The sequence below is a fragment of the Falco naumanni genome, chromosome 1 (genome assembly GCF_017639655.2).
Source record: "Falco naumanni isolate bFalNau1 chromosome 1, bFalNau1.pat, whole genome shotgun sequence".
Taxonomy (NCBI): Eukaryota; Metazoa; Chordata; class Aves; order Falconiformes; family Falconidae; genus Falco; species Falco naumanni.
In genome coordinates this window covers 79,700,897-79,717,864 of record NC_054054.1, presented here as the reverse complement: position 1 = coordinate 79,717,864, position 16,968 = coordinate 79,700,897, and the positions used below count along the sequence as shown (strand labels likewise).

The 16,968-nt window shown below is 45.8% G+C and overlaps 1 protein-coding gene across 2 annotated transcripts in view; it reads right to left on the bottom strand.

Annotated features, from left to right (window-relative positions):
- The window catches only part of FNIP2 (folliculin interacting protein 2), a 52,372-nt gene extending 40,251 nt beyond the window's left edge, over positions 1-12,121 (bottom strand). Inside the window, exon 1 of one of the 2 annotated variants that reach the window (XM_040601189.1) lies at positions 11,786-12,121. In XM_040601189.1, coding sequence (XP_040457123.1) covers positions 11,786-11,880 — 95 coding nt within the window. In that variant the 5' untranslated portion in view covers positions 11,881-12,121. The remainder of the gene's footprint in view (positions 1-11,785) is intronic. The other variant, XM_040601179.1, reaches the window with a different exon arrangement.
- Between the last annotated feature and the right edge of the window lie 4,847 nt (positions 12,122-16,968).

Genomic DNA, 16,968 nt, shown 5'->3' with positions numbered 1-16,968 from the left:
GGTTTGGCTTTTCTTCCCCGTGTACCATTTCAAACGCAGCTCCCGTGAGCAGCCCCCAGCCCTCCCGGGAGCCCGCCACGCCACGCCCACCCCCCGCCCCTGGCCCCACCCTCCCCCCCCGCCGTCCCCCGCTAACGCATCATTCCCGTGTCACCGGTTCCAGCGGCGCCATGTGACTGGGCCGGCGGCCAGGGACGCGGCTCCCGAACACGGGCGCTGCCAAGGCACGTCCGAGCGGGCCTCTGCCAGCGCGCGGGGTGCACAGCGCCCTCCCCACCCCCACCGCCCCCCGCACAGCCGCACTGCGCGCCTGCCGGAGGCCCCTGCGCAGCAGCGCAAGGCAGGGGCTGGTATTTCTAGCCTCGCACGGAGGCCCGACGTACCGCAGCCCTTAGCATCTCCTACGCAGCCCTTAGCATCTCCTACGCAGCCCAGCAGGGCAGCGCGGGCACCGCCGCCACACCCCCGGGCACGGGCTTGGTTGCCTGTTCTTTCCTGTCCCTTCCCCCCCTTCTGTAAAGACCTTTTTAAAAAATATTTATTTAATAGGAAAGTCTGCACGCAGCTTTCAAGACGCTGTTCAAAAGTAGTTTTAGAATATGAAAACAGAGAAACCCGACTGAGAAACAATATTATTTTAGACATAAGTAAATACACAATAATGCCAACTGATAAGAAATACAAACAATGACACACACGCCCCCCGCCGCCCCCCCCCCCCCCCCCCCGATTTTTTTCTGATTAGCTGAAAACACATATAAACACCTTCACTCAAAGGAACTAAACCCACTCGCATATCAACAGAAATGATTTCTCTATAAATTTCCTGCACTCCTGCTATGAAAAGGCTCCGCTACCAGAGGGTTTGTGAACCTCAGGGGACACAGCTCACCGCCGAGGGTGCTCCCTCAAAGCGTTACACCCCCCTCCTCACCCTGCTCCGAACACAGGCTCCCAGGCCAGGCTGGAGGTACGCACTACCCAGGGACCCCCGCCCTTCCCAGGGACACTGCTCTACAAGGCGTCAGGTCCAACCAACTCAAAAGTATAAAATCAGCAGTACGACTTCACTCAAAAAAAAATTAAAAAAAATTAAAAAATTAAAAGTTACCTGGTTCTAGGTGCATCCTCCCAAATTCATAATATATGAAAACAAAGACATCAGATGTAGCACTCTAGCAGTGCTGAGAGCTAAAGCAGCCCCCCCTCCCCCCCTTTTTTTTTTTAATCAACTGACATACTATTGGTGAGCCCTCTATAAATGGTTATGTTAAACTGCTGTAAAAGCAAGACTGGTTTGGATTATTTTAAAATGGACATTGTAACTGAACAGTTAGCCTGCAATAATCAGGAAGTGAATGAAGAAAAACTATGTCAAATATTTATGACAATTTACTGATTTACTCCACAAGAAATAGGAAAGAACACATACACGAGAAGCCATGCCTGATCCCTCAGAAGTTGCTATAGCATGAACAGCAGTCCATTGCCTCTGTCTAGATGAATGCCAGGAAATCCTGATTTAGATTGAATGAAGTGATAACACAGACGGATATAACGTCAGCTCCGGCATTTTTCACTAGTTATAGCCAAAAATATGTTTTGCTCCTCTTGTTGTTGTTATGATAATTTGTCTATTCCATCCAAAACACTTTCCTTAACCCTATCTTGTAGGCAGCATGGAAGGTAGCTTTTTAGTAACTAGCACTGAATCTTGAAGGCTTACATACATTTCTTTTCAAGTTTCACTGGAAAGGGAAGGAGGAGCCACATCTTCGGACCCTGTACAGAAGATCACATAATTAAATCACTCATACCATAATACCTTCTCAATGAGAAAGACTACACACTAAACCAACCAAACAAACCACAGTCCTGCAGCTGACTGGTGTGAGCAAACCCAGCCTTGTTGCAAGACACTATGCAAGAGAGTTACGTTCTGTTTACCACCAATTGCGTAGGACTTTGAATGTATAAATAGTCATTAAGTTATGAAATAGCCTCCTCGAAGCGGGTCAACCGCTCCGACTACTCACATAGGATCACATAAACATTTTCTCAAAAATACTGGTATTATATTAGACTTAAAAGTTTATAGAGCCAGGTTTATACACAGACACAGCTGACCACACGCAGTAACGTGCTAAGATTTGGCTGCCAAGTAGCAATGCATCAGTCATGAAATATCTGCACAAAAAGATAAACATCACAGGAAAGAGCCAGTTGCAACCCTGTCATGCAATAGGAAAATGCTTCTCACAGTGAAGATTCAGTGATGGAAACAAACCAAAATTTCAGTCAGCAAGCTGATGTAGCAATTACCTGTTAGGACAAATTAGAAACCTTTCTCCTCATGAGAAGGTAAGAACTGGTCAAGCTCCTTCAGTGTTCCCCAGTAAAACACTGAATAAGAGAGTCCTTTATAACAAACCTGACTTTCTCCAGAGATGAAGCCTACCAGAACAGACTCACCAGGAGCCTTCTTAACAGTTACTGTTTCAGGACAGCTTCATTGAAAAACAAACAAAACTCTCACTTTCTTTTCTAGTCAAAACAGGGCCCAAGGATACAACTCTAATGAAGTCTACACCCTAGCCAACTTCTAGCGCTTCAGCAATGCAAACAAGAAAGCCACTGCTTCAATCAGATTTCTAGTTTACATGCCAACACCACATTTCAATACAAATATACCATTACAGTTTCTCAGAGGTTCAATTTATCTTTGACATTCCACCCAGGTGGTTTTTTTTGTTTAAAAAGAAAAATCAGACAGATGCAGTATCAGTGTGTACACAGATTCATTGAGTTGACTGATTGTTTTGGAAAAAAAAAACATGTCCACTACAAAATACAGGTTCTGTTCTCATGTTCTTCTCCATTGCATAACTATTCCTGGACCCAGTATCCAATCCAGCTATACACAGGCATTTAACAGTTACCAAGTGCCACCATAAAGTGACAAACAGAAAAAAAAATAGTTTTCAAATACACATTCTTTTCCTAGTTCCATTCAAAAGCCTTCCCAAACATATTCCTGTAAGACAACTAGAACTTCTGAATGCAAGAAGTTTAGTACCTGAATCGTTTCTGAATCAAACTGTACTCTGATCTAGTCCACAGGTCATGACCGCTGTATACCCTTGAGCCTCCCAAATACTGAAGTCATCAGGTGTTACCCACTCTAAAACTTGGAATCAGAAGTGAAATCGTTTTAGTGCTTAGCAAGCATGCAGTATACCCACAGCCAGATGTCATAAATACCTTTATAATCAGAGAGTTAATATTTCCAACTCTAATTTGATGTGATTTAGAAATGTCTTTTTAACAGTTGGTAAGGCAGAGGTCAGCACTCCTGAAGCTGTTTTAACTGGCCACCATGTGAGAGCAACCTTTCTGCAGGCTAAAAGCCAAGACCAAGCAAGAGTTCAGATGTATGTCACTACAGTTGTCTGCCAAGTGGACTGAAGTGGTTACCAGTTCCCAGCTCTCTATTCTAGCCTTCTTGACACAGCTGAGGACTAGAACCTATGAGCCCTTCATAACTGTTTCATCACGAAGCCTCACACCTCAATACAAACTGCTGCAAGAGATGGTTCTGTCAGCGACCTCTTACACAGAGGTGACCAAGGAGAGCTCCAATACTCACTATTCTGTCAGTGCTACCATGGAAGTGACAATGCCCAGCCAATAATCAATTTCAGCACAGCACGGGAACGCAATAGCACCTTGTACCACTGTGGCCATTTGACAAGACAGAGCCTTAGCACAGACCCTGACGACCCCCACCGCTGTGCAGCTGGGCAAAACAGCTCCTGCACCTAACTCGCTTCTTCCCTGCCCCTGCACCGGAGGTCACCAGCCTTCCTTTCCAGCAGCTTCACAGGTCTCTGCCTAGCTTGTTTAACCCAGCCACCTTAAAGAAGCCAGGACTTCATAAACAAAAGGCCCAAGACCTTTCCTATAGTACCATTTGTCTTAAAAAGTAGAAGGTCATTTTGTGGGAATATGAAAGAAAGGTGAAAGGCAAACAAAGGTGACAGACACAAGCTCGCAACCAATGGGCAATAGTTGGACGAGCTCATGCACCCACACAGAAAAACAGAAGACAACAATTTTGTCTGAACATAAGCTAATTCCTTTGAGTTGCAGACTTTTTAAAGAAAAATCCATAGTTGTCTTTTCCAGACCACAGAGGGCTTTTTACAGAATTTAACATAACATTGTAATGTTAGTGATCCACACCCAGTGGAAGTAACAATTTAAGAATAACCTGCTTAGAACTATGTATCCTACAGTTTGTAGATCTTCCTCTCTGGGGTGTCCTTCAAAAACATCACCTAATGTACTCTGCTCAGGTTTTCTGTACCCCTGAAGCTGTGCATTCACACACCCAGCCCCAAAAGTTGACCAATTTCAGGTGCTGGATAATATCCAGATTCAGAATTCAGTGCAAAGTGTTCTGGATTTCTGTGCAGAGTCTGAGTTCGTTCAACCCAGTTTTCTTTCATAAAAGTCTGTAAAGTTAACGACAATAAAACCTAAGCTATTGTTTAAGAAACTTCCTGACTTCATTATAAAATATGAAGTACTAAAGCATTCAGATTTCTAATGTGAAAGTGCTAATACCAAATTCAGCCTGTTAGCTCCTCTATTAGAAAAGTAAATAAATATTGTCAGATTGTTTACTTAACACAGCTGATTTCATTAGCATGTGTGAAACTCCACTGAGCACCTTGGGGGAGAAGAGAAAAGCCGGAGTGTGTTGCATTGAGGTGAGAACATGCTGCAGAGAAAGCTCCATACTGACTCAGTAATTACATCACACGCACCTCAAGTTTCACTTCAGCATAGTACATGGAAGGAAAAGCATGAGTCAGTTTTAACAGCAGCAGGTGTGATGTAAAGCCCTCATGCCCATTTATCACTACAATTCGAAGAATCTCCCCAATTCCCAGGAAGCGTGCTGACAGACAAAACACTGGCTGTTGGTCATGTGAAAGCACCCACACTTGCCCTAACTGTAGCGGGGAGGGCACAGGCACCATTCCTGAAACTCCTGAACTAGTCCTCCCGGCAGCTCAGAGCAACGCTTTGTCTTGCAGTCTGCACAGGAGCTCATCTTGCGACCTCTAGCATATGAAAACATGACATTGCTACGGTATTCCAGCGACAAACGCCTACAAATAAAGAAAACAGAGAGGCAAGGAAAGCAGCAAGCACCATTAGGGTGAGGAGAAAGCAGAACAGAAAGGAACCGAGCCTGAAGGTTACGTGGAGGCAGAGCACACACGGAGGGGCTGATGCATGACGGGCAGCAGTGAACACCCATGAGGGTGCCTGTTAGCCAGACCGGTACCGATGTGACACTACCACGGGAAGTGCCAGCTGAGGTGCAGACAGACACATTGGCCGTCTTCACGCAAAAAAAGCGCCCAAATCAAAGTCCTCCTTTTCTTGCTTATTCTCTGTAGTGAGCTTGTTAGCCACCATTGTATAGAATTGCACTCCTCATCTTTTGCCTAACAAATGTACCCATGGAAACCTTCACATAGCAAACACTGATAATTAGGATAGCATAAGAACATCCTTCTTACAACACTTTGAGTGGCATGCAAGATGTCTGTGTGCTTTTCATCAGGGGTGTACTTAGTAGAAACAACAGTTGACAAGTATAAAACACAACACATGGCTCTAAGACTGAGTCATCTTTTCAGAAGCCATCCCTGAACATCACTACGGTGCAAAGTAGGTTACAGATGAAAGCGTATGACTGTTAGTGTCAGGAGTACCTAAAGGAACAGGTATTTCACCAAGGTTTGCAGCACACGTAGTCAGTATTAATCCAAAGAATTCTCTTTGCAAAGAGGTCCTCAGCAGCTTGAATATTACTGAAATGCCAAAACAAGAAATATATTGCTTTCATAAAGACAACTGCTACATTTTTGTAGCTCCTCTGACCCCAGCTACTTTGTCACATCTGCTCTTCCTGGGCTTTCAGTCTGCTGTTACTCGCCGTTCAGATCAAAGCTACGGCTAAAGGCCACTACCATGCACAGAACACCTGCATCCCACAATGTCAAAGTGGGATGACATGATGACTAATGATAACATTTCTGTCAAACCTCTTCCATGCTCCTTTCCTCTCAAATTTTAACAAAGATATTCTGCTACTTCAACAAAGTTTACATGAAGCTGGCCTCTACAGGCAATAAAGCTCTGCATCAGCTTTTAAAAAGTTTCTCGATTAATTCAGTTTTTATGAATGAATGCCCACATTTTTCAGCCCCAAGCAGCTCTATCTTCTCACTCACATCAATCCATTTACACCAACAGAGAAGTGTTCCCCTACAGCATTAGCATCATTGCTTTACATTGTAGTATTCTGCTTTAAGTTGGGCTACCGACAAGGGAAGGTAGCTCCAAGGCTTTCTGTGGCTACCATTCCCCTAATCACTTTCTACTGAGCGTAGTCAGTGGCAGAGTACTCACCTACCTAGTTTCAGACACGTTAACAGCAGAACTACCCTAAGAGTAAGGAATCAAGCGCCTACTACCCAACTGTGCATCAATATAAAAGAGTCAGGTGTGTAGGAAATACACTACTAGCTGTTATGCCACATGGGTAAGTTACTTGTAGATCAGAAACAAGATAACCCACTGGCAAACCCAGTTTGATCAGTCAGGCAAGAATGAATCTTTTCATGAAATTAAGTAACAGCAATACCTCCATCCCTCTTAGAACTTCAGTAGCTTATGCATTTCCACACAGTTTTTAGCCATGGGTGGCAAAAAAAAAAAAAAAAAAAAAAGGTGTCTTCCTGAAACTTTAATAGAGAATGAGAGTTACTGTCAGAGCAAAGCCAGAGGAAACCAAGAGGTCTTTGCAGTGACAGAAGTGTGCAGGGGAGGGGAAATCTAAACAGCTTAGGAGAATGGCCTTGGTTCCTGCAAAGCTCAAAAGCTGGAGGGCTTGAGGTTTGTTTGTTTTCCTTCAAATCAGCCCCAGGCTGGAAGTGTGGTTTCCAAGTCAAAAGACTGTATTTTCAATCACTTCCTCTCCAATCTGTTTTCTTGAGTGAGACTGTAAATCTCTTTCAGCAGAACCTGCTCTTTACCTTTCATCACTGAGGAAAGGCTAATGCCAGAGCAGAGGAATAATACTGCACCTTAAGGCTCACCTTCAGCTGTTGGTGAAGAGGTAAGCCACTTCGGCTTGCTGGTTAACCTTCCCTGCCCCCATGCTGAAATCTGGGCCTGGGCTGCATCACCCTTCCTACAGCATACGAAATGGTGATTTTCTTTCAAACGCTTTTTGAAGGGTTAAGAGCCAGATGTTTAATGATATTTCCATGTATGAAGACGTACATGGGTGCTCAGTAGCATTATTGCTGTGTGGATGTCTACAAAGCTGCAGGAAGCGCAAGAGAAACCAGATTAGGCTACAAGAATGTACTGAGGAGTTTTTAATTTTAACAAAGATAGAACAAACTGACATGCAAGCAGACTCAAAGCTCACTCCCGCTTTCTTTCCTTTTTCAGAAGGTGGAACAATGCCAGGCTGGTAATAAATGCTGTGAAATAATGCTTAGCAAGTAGGATCTCACCGAGCATTTCAGCACTATGACCAAAGGAATTACTAGTATCAGCTGCCAAACAAATGATCTCATACACCAAAGCTAACAAACTGTTACCAGATAGATATCCTGCAGCTACAACATGACATCCGCTCCATTACAGACCAGAAGGAGCAGCTGATACTTAACGCTGAAGAAACAGCCCATTTGGAAGTTTCAGACACAGCTGAAATAACACCACCTTTTTTTTTTTATAGAATCCACATAAAATGAAATTATTCAGTTTCACAACATTCCTTTGCTAAACATACCAATATCAAAGAAATCTCATCAGAGGTTGCAATGGAGAAATTACACATTCAGTAACAAAAGCAGTGTCTTCCAAAAAGTCTAAGGCATTGATTTTTGTTCTTATTATATGCCTGGATACCGGTACTTCATTACAAAAAAACAAACAAAAAAACCCCACCTATCAAAGACTGAAATTAGTGTGAAACCTTAGCCTTCAGTTTAAGAATAACGTCAGTCTTTCATGTGGAAAAGTACAAAAAAGCACTGATGTGAAATCTCACTCTAGAATCAGGATAACACAGAGGAACTGCTGTAAATTTAAGTACACTCAAACTATTTGCAACCCGTATCTGTTTCCTTAAAGCCATCCCCCAATACCTTACTCAAATATATGCTTAGCACTTGAGACATTCTAGCCTTGAGATACTATGTCCTGATAAAATACTCTGCTTAATCCCTGAAATTTAAAATTCATGGGGAGTAGGATGCTCTGGTTTTGCAGTTAATAGCTACCATTCTGCTGAGCATGTGACCCTGGTAGCACTCCAAACCCCTGAACTACTCTAAATCAGTCTTGTAAGGGAAGTAACATTTGATAAGGAAACAAGAAATACCAGGGAAATTTAACCACACAAATACACATTTCTCACACACAAAGTAATTAAGATTTCCTCAGAGAGTTAGAGGCTAAAAAGAAATGTATCGAACTACAGTCACTCAAATGTCTCAGTTAAAAGGCGATTTGAGGGGGGTGTATACACATGTATTTTTCAATATGCATTATAAACATATATACACAACCATATATAGATATTTTTATTTAAGGGAAGCAAAAAAGCAGTAGTAACAGAAACCAGAAGCTGAAGATTTTGTACATAACTGCTTAGAACAAATACAGTGTCATGCCACTAATACCCATCTGTTCTCCAGCTGGTTTATAATTCCTCTTTAAAAAAAAAAAAAAAACACACAACAAAGAATGAAGACATTCTACAATTTGAGCTACCACCCTTCTACAACTTCATGCTTCTATTACTTTGAAGGGAAGCACAGGCCAGCAGAAAGTCCTACTATGTTAATAGCTCTACATTAAAATCTACACCTCGTGTTTATTTTCTCCTTACCCAGCAAGTAAGAGTTGTGTTTACATGAACAAGTATTTCAGCCCAACAGAACTAGAACCACAGAGTGAATTAATTGGTGCTAAGGACCTGACACCCACACAATGCATCTTCTGGGGTTTCACTTTTGACCAGCTGCAGCCCGGTCCCAGGGACTGAACGCCCATTAGTGGCTGGAGCACACTTGAATTCATTCATTCCAACAGAAATCCAGTTTATGCACAGAAGCCACTTGGCTACGTGAGCCAAAGTGCAGTAAGTGGAGACAATTGAGAGGGTTTCTTTAGAAGAGCACTCCTGATCCAAATTAAGATGTTAATGCTTGTGCACTCAAGAAACCATTTCCTGTGGCTCCACATTCAGCTACAGGCACCAAGTCTCTGTCTCTCCAAGGCTGTGCCAGATCGTTCTGGTAAGCAGCATGGCCCTTGTAGCTTGCTGTTTTCTTCAGAGCCGGAGAGAAAGCAGCACTGACATTTGCTCAAGATTTAGCTCCCATTTAAGGAAATGGGGCAACAGAACAAGCACACGCAGAGCTTATTACAGGCAAAACTCAAGCCTGGTTGATGGCTCTCTGCAACAGAGCTTCTGGTTGTTCTTAGGAAGGCTAGAAAATGCAAAATTTCCTAACAAAGCTTCTGAAGAGATCTTTGGTGATTCTGCTGTTGTTCTGGGTAAGGAGGGTGCACGAACACACTTAGGCTTTCAAGACTTTCATAACAATTCAAAGTCCAAGGATACAGATTGTTACTGGTCTTACAGGGCCACTTAAGAGAGCCATACACAGCAAGACCTACTGAATGTAGAGGGACCTCACTAACTGGAACGTGAAGAAAGAATACAACTAAAATCCTTAAAAATATAGACTTGCTGTTAGAACAGAAAATGATCCTGCCTCTTTGCCTCTAACAGTGACCAGCAGCATATGCTTAATAGAGAAGCTACCTAAGGATTAAGTCTTCCATTTCACATAGATTCAATCACATCTCTCCAATCAAACTGAGATTACCATTCAACAGAAAGTCCGTTAAGGACACTGTAGTAGAGCTTCTAAGACCCAGTAAGTACGCTCCTGAAGGTCGTCAACAGATCACTGTAAGAAAAAGCATTGCAGCACATTTAGAAGTCATAAGGAAGCTTAATGCAATATTAACAGGTGAGAAAACAACTCACATGAAAATTGCTTCAAATAACTATCAACCTTAAGTTTGCAAAAAACCTAATCAGATAGCAAGGCAATGGAGGAAAACAGGGGATGAAAAGAGCAATGGGTACTTCCAATATTATTTTAGGTGTGTTTTCCTTTGAAGTGTCACATCATTTAAATATTATTCAAACTGAAAACTGAGCATAGAACATCTTACGTAAGGAAGAGGAAGAAGAAAATACAATCCCTAACCTCACAAAATACCTCAGTTAGAGCAATCTTACTGATTTTAATGGTGGACACACTGTGCAAGGAACCTGCCTTCATGCAGATCCTCGACAAAGCCAATAGCCTTAAATCTAGAGCACTGGTCTCCGACAGAGTACTTGGTAAGACTTTAAGTACAAGGCAAAATTAACAGAGTTAGTCTGGAACAGTCACTCAGTTTAAATGTGGAAAATATGTTTGCTTTCTTTCAAATTAAAGGAGAGATTTAATTCATAAGGTGAGTAAGTGCTACACTACATAAAGTAAGTATAGCATATAGACTTTACAGCTTCTGGAAATTCACCAGCCCTGTTCTCTGCTATGAACACAGCACCAGTTCTGCGCCCTACCACTTTCAAAGGAATCACCTTATAACCCAGATACCCTAATGCCATTTTGACGTTACTCCATTTTTCATCACGATCTTGCAGCTTTGGCCACAGCCCACAGAGACCATCTCTGAAATCCTAATGGCTCCATGACTGTGATCTTTCATACATGGTGCTATGGCACGTTGCAGATCAAGATATTTGTCCACCCCTCTCCCTTACCGTTCTTAATAGTTTCAGCAGCGAAGGCCAGATTCCAATTCAATCCTGTACACTACCCGATCACAAGACTAGTCAACTCATGCTGAACAGGAAAATAAATAAATAAAAAAAAAAGACACAGAGCTTGCGGGACACGCATGTGATGGTCACTGCGCTCACCAGGACCCGTTCGGTCTTGTGAGCGGAACAGCTGCTGGACGTGACAAAGCTCCAAACCACCGGCCCGAGGGACCACAAACCAGCCGTAATTCAGCGCTACCTGCAGATTCCGTGCTCGGGCCCCGAGACAGCAGCACGGCCACCAGCTCCCACCGCCAGGGCCCCGCGCGGCGCGGGCAGGGAGGGCTGGGACCGGCGCGGGGACCGGCCGCGCACGTGCCCGGGGCACGGCCCCCCCGCCCGGTTCCCCCGGGCCGAGGCCACCCGGGCGCGGACGCCTCGCACGGACGCGAGGGCAGCGCAGGCCGGCGCCCCTCGCCGGTGCTGCCGAGGCCGGGCGGCGAGCGCCCCGCGGCTCCCGGGCCTGCCGCCTCCCGCCGGGATGTAAAATGGCTGAGAGCTCCGAGAGGCGGGAGAGGAGCCGCCCGGCGCGGCGGTGCCTCTCGCCGCCCCCCTCCCCCGCCCGGCGGCGCCCCGGCCCCACCGGCCGCCGCTCCCGGCCCCTGCGGAAACTTCGCAGAGGGGGAGCCCCAAGGGGGGGCTGCGGCGCACCTGCGGCCGCGATGCCCTCGCCCCCGGCCGGCCTCCCCGCCGCCCCCTCAGCCGGGGCGGCCCGCGGGGCCCACGCTGAGGCGGCTCGGGCGAGCCCGGACCCGCCCTGCCCCCGCCGCTCACCTGAAGGCGGGACCCTCCCCCGGAGCCCGGCCGTGGGGGGCCGCCGCGCTGCCGCCCCTTTTGTTGAAGAGCTTCTGGAGCAGGGTGGGGGCCATGCTGCCGCCCTGCCGCCGCCCCGCCCGCCGGCGGCCCCACCGCGCCTCTCGCAGCGGCTCAGCGGGCGGCGAGCGGCGGCAGCTGCGGCATCATCCCCACCGCGGAGCCGCCCAACATCGCGCGGAGGCGAAACGAGGGGAGGGGAGCGCCGGCCTGCTCAGCCGCACCGCTGCCGGCGGCCGCCCGTCACCTGACCGAGGGGCAGAGCGAGCCCGCCCGCCCGGCGGCGCTGACAGCCGCCTGCCCGCCGGACGGGGCACGGCACGGCGCGACGGGGACGGGGACGCGCCGCGCCCCCCGCGCGTTCCCCATTGGCTGCGCGGCGCCCCCTGCCCCGCCCCCAGCACGTGGTAAGGCGCCGGAGGCAGGGCTTAAAGGGGCAGGCGTCCGGCCCGCGAGGGGTGGGGGTGACGGTGACGCGTGCGTGCCCCCGCCCCCGTGTGTGACCCTAGCAGCCCAGCGGGCCTGGGCGGGCAGGCAGGCAGGCGGGGGCACGCATGTGCGGGGGCACGGGCACATACCCTGTGCGTATTTTGTATAACCATAGTAATAAGCATGGGCACATGCGTACATGTATGTGTAATGTGTGTTAAAAAGCGTTGCTGGGCAGGTACCTGTGTGCATACAGCACCTCTTCGCACAGGCATCCCCGGTATGTGCACGCATGTAAATCACGGCTTTGCACGTGGAAGTGAGCGCAAGCAACGCACAAATCCCAGCCCATCAACCCGGGAAAGTTTTAATCCAATTTTTTTCCCTGGTCCTGGCCCTGTAAGGGAGCACCCTGGTACAAGACAGCAGAAGTACCGCGATTCCCTCCCAGAACCCGAGCTCGTTTGTGTGGAAGGCAGCTCTGCTGGGACAGTGCCTGCTTTCCCTTATTTCTCTTTAATTGATCTATGTCATTCACAAAATAATAAGATATTGCTACGGTATTGGGGGGCCACTCGGAGCTTTATGTTTGTTAACTCTGTGGGAAAGGCTTGTTTGTGTGGGTTTGCCCAGCAGCAGGATGACACCACCACGCACCCACCGAGGGAACGTAACTTCAAATGCTCCTCTTCAAACAGTTAGGCAGCTGCTCAGGGTGGCGAGGGGGAGAAAAGGGGAATCGTGATAGCTTCCTGCTCTTTTCAGGGAACCTGGAGACCCAGCATGGAGAATGGCGATCATGACAATAGTTGTAGCTGGAGAAGCTGATTTGTCTTTAAAATAAAAATCAAGAGATGACCATCTACTGGCCTGATAACGTGATCAGCTGCTCCCTCTGTAAGCCAGTTGTCCGACCCTGTCTGGAGGTCCGTTCTGGGAAGGGATCACCATTTTGAAGGCTCTCAACCACCTCATTGGTGAGACTGAACACCTGGCGTAAACCTTTCAGCTTGGGTGTTCTCACTGCTTCTGATTCCTGCCTTCCACCACCATCACCAACTGCTCTCATTAAGGTCAATCCACTCGCCCAAAGCTGAAGGACAGAAAAGTGAGGGTATGGCGATGGCAGCACGCTGAAAGGGAAATGAATAGTAGGGTGTGGCTGGACAAGATGAAAGACATCGTGGTTGACATAGTAATCAATGCAAATGAGAATCCAGGCATCCAGCTCCAGAAATAAGCGCTGGACTGTATTTCTCACAGAACAATCTCAAAAAACTTAAAAGTTGCCAACACCATGGCTCGCACTCTGTGGTACATCTTGTTAGCGAGTAGTGCTGGCTGGTGTGGGCAGAATCAAAAGCTAAACCGTCTGCCTGACAGAGCCCAAAGTCCACATCACGAACATTTTGGAGTAGTTGTAATATGGTCCTGTCAGCAGAATGAGTGTCAGTGGTTGGAGCACACTGAATGTGTTTCTGAAAAACATTTGGTTTAGTTTAATCTGAAAAGGATCTGCTTTGTATGCCCGGATGCCACTCCAAAATGTGAAGCAAGACAAAGTCAATGAGGACAACTGGGACACCGACTTCAAAAACGCACTTCTGATCTGAGCAAAAATGGCACTGTAAATACAGCCTACATGTTAGCTGATGCTCAGTACAAAACTAGTTCTCAGTATTTTCTGTTAATGTGTGTGACAGCCATTATGATCTGAAATTGATAACAAAACATTAAGACACTAGTGTTCTGAAGGTTATTTCTGGGGAAAAAAAATGGGGAAAACACAGCAGAATCAGCAAAGGGCTACAACATAGCTTTCTCAGTCAGTGCACACTGTGCCACCCCAAACAGAGTTTGGTTATAAAGAACACCTGGCAAAGCAAATGCAGTGATTTTTCACAAATCCATGAAAGCAAAATATGAGCAGAAGTAAAGAAAAAAGCCATGCTACCTGTCACACAAAGACCATTTTACAAGCAAGACGTCTACAGTGTGTGTACAGCCCTCTTCTAGGAAATAAAAATGTGGCATATGAGAATCAAAACCTTATTTGTAATATTCTGACTAAGGGTCAGACTCTTTACGTGCAGAGAAAGACAATGCAACTGATGAAACTTTGGTCAGAAAAGGAGCCCGATGCTTAATGCAGAAATAGATGGGAATTTGTTAGAAAGTTGTCAATAAGTAAAAAGGATCATTCAAATCCTGGAACAGCTGAATGCTTGGGTAAGTATCTCTGTGTTTCATTGAAGAGAAATCTCTCTGAAAAGTCTCTCTTGAGAATGTAGGAACTAGTTTTTACAGCCTGGACAGGCTGGGTGAAAAGCCAAGTCTCCTAAGCCACACTTTGCACCCCCGTCACTTAGACCTGACAAAACTTTTGAGTTCCATTACAGCTGCTTCCCTTGCACCCCGCTCAGTCCTGAACGCACAAGTCCAAAGTGGTCCTAAACCTCTGTTGTCAGAACTAGGCTTTGGAGGAACCATAAAAAGGCAGCAGAGAGCAGAAGATTTAAGAAAAAGTTTGCTGATATAGGATGTTCCCTGATGACTTACTGCTTTGCATGGCGACACATACTGTATAAGTTACAGGAACACAGATAAGCCTTGCTGCACTTTGCAATGCATCAGCAACATTTTGGATTCTGTAAAATAAATAAAATCCGATCTTTATTGCCACTTCAAACATGCCTAGTGAAGTGCGATATCAAGAAATGTCTAAAATTATTCCCTCTCCATACTGCTATTATTACTATTTAGCACTGTAAGTCTAAATCACTGAATTTTAAAACCTACTATGACATGTATTCTGCTTTGCAAGCAGCGACAGAAAGGGAGAGTTTGGGATTGCAGCCCCCTGCAAAGCAGCTTACTCATCCTCCCGGGAACAGCCTTACCTAACTGGTAACTCCTGCAGCCCCTGCAAAAACTTTCCCAGCCCCCGAACAGGGCCACAAAGGTGCTGCCTCATACAGGTAAGCACGTCCACTGCCTTTTTACACAAAGATACAGTTGGCTTAAAATGAAAGACAGTTTAAAGGGAAATGTTGGTTTAATTGTTTCAAAATTACTGGGAAGTGTTGATGTATGTAATGAAACATTTAATGTTCAACAGTCTTTGGTGTTAAAGACAGAGCGAAAGACCACGTAAGAGATGTCTTCTTTTAATCGCAACAGAACTATGGAGTGATATGGTGAGAATGGGATTGTGTGAAGGTAACAGGCATGTCCGGTCCTCTGAAATCACTACCTATGTATCTTCTTAAATTTCCTAAAGCAAACGTACACTACACTTTCCTGCAGAAGAGCCTGAAGATGTACACATGGGTGAATGTTCAGAACACTTGTTTAGAACCTCATTTGGTTCCTCTCTACAACAAAGTTGTTAGCATTGCTAGGCTGTATTTCTAAACCTGTGCCCAGGACTCCAGCCAAAGCCTAGCTGGAAATCCCCGTGTCTCAGATTTTCAATGGCAAAACCCATCCCGGGACTTACTGTTTGCTGGTTGCACTCTTGTCTTCAAATCGATGCTGGTGTAGTTCACCTTGGACTCCATCCTACCCACGAGATGCAGATCAAACAGGCTTTCTACACAGTAAAGAATGCAGTCATCATAATTGGTATTTTAATCCCTCCCAGTTATAACTATGGTAAAGAGCATTATACATTTACATGAAATTGCAGCAATATATACGGGACATACATTTGTATCAAAAGCGAGGGCAGGAATTTAACACTAAAATGGACAGCGCGCATCAGCACTGTGGCAGCCGTGGCCAGCAGCTAGCTACTCTCCTTCTTGCAAGCTTGGACTGATACTAGAAGTCGCAGGCACTCTCTGCCATGCCTCCTCATGACCTGAGGTCCTAAATGCCACTCTGGTTATTCTCCTCCAGAACATGTTCTAAGCAGAAATAAAATACATAGCTAAGAAGTCTGCTTATTTTTGCTTGGTAGTTAGCTAAACCGTTTCTTTAGGTACAGGTGTATCTGAAAGTGATGAGTAAATGCATGACTTTTCTTTCAATTTCTGTCATATTATGTCAGCTCTGTGTAGACAATTCTCTTTTTAAAACATCCTGAGACAAGAACATATGGTTCTTCCATTGTTTAACATTGCATTTTAATTCAGCTTAGAGGAATCGGCTCAGAGTCAGGAACTGCTCAGTATGGGTTTAATCTGGGACCTCCTTATTCAGCTTTATGCAGAAAAAGACTTGGTGCAGATGGGGAACAATAAGCCTGATGATGAGACAACAGATGTATTTCTCTCCTGTCTCTCATCAAGGTGACATGCTTGAAGCGCCAGGTCACATGGGAATAGCACATGATACATGATGCGCCCTGTGTGTCACGCAGCACAGCAAAGGCTGAATGGCTGCTCTGTGTCACAGCAAGCAGTGAAAGCATCCTTACCAAGACTGTTACCAAAAAAATGCAAACTGGAAGCTTCTTGATAGGTGTTCTGAAAAGCTGGTGAGGTATGTGTTTCAGTCGCTTATCAGGCAGATCCCACCAGTACTCCACGGGACCATATTCTGAAGCTACCACTCAGTCCAGTGAAACCCCCACAAACATACAATCACTCCTATACAAATCAAAATGCCTTTTATTATCCTTAGACAAGGCACTGAGCCAAAGCACTCACCTGCTGGTGGAATTCTATCTTCTTCACAGTGTCAAATACAGATTTAGAGGTGAAAAAAGAGCA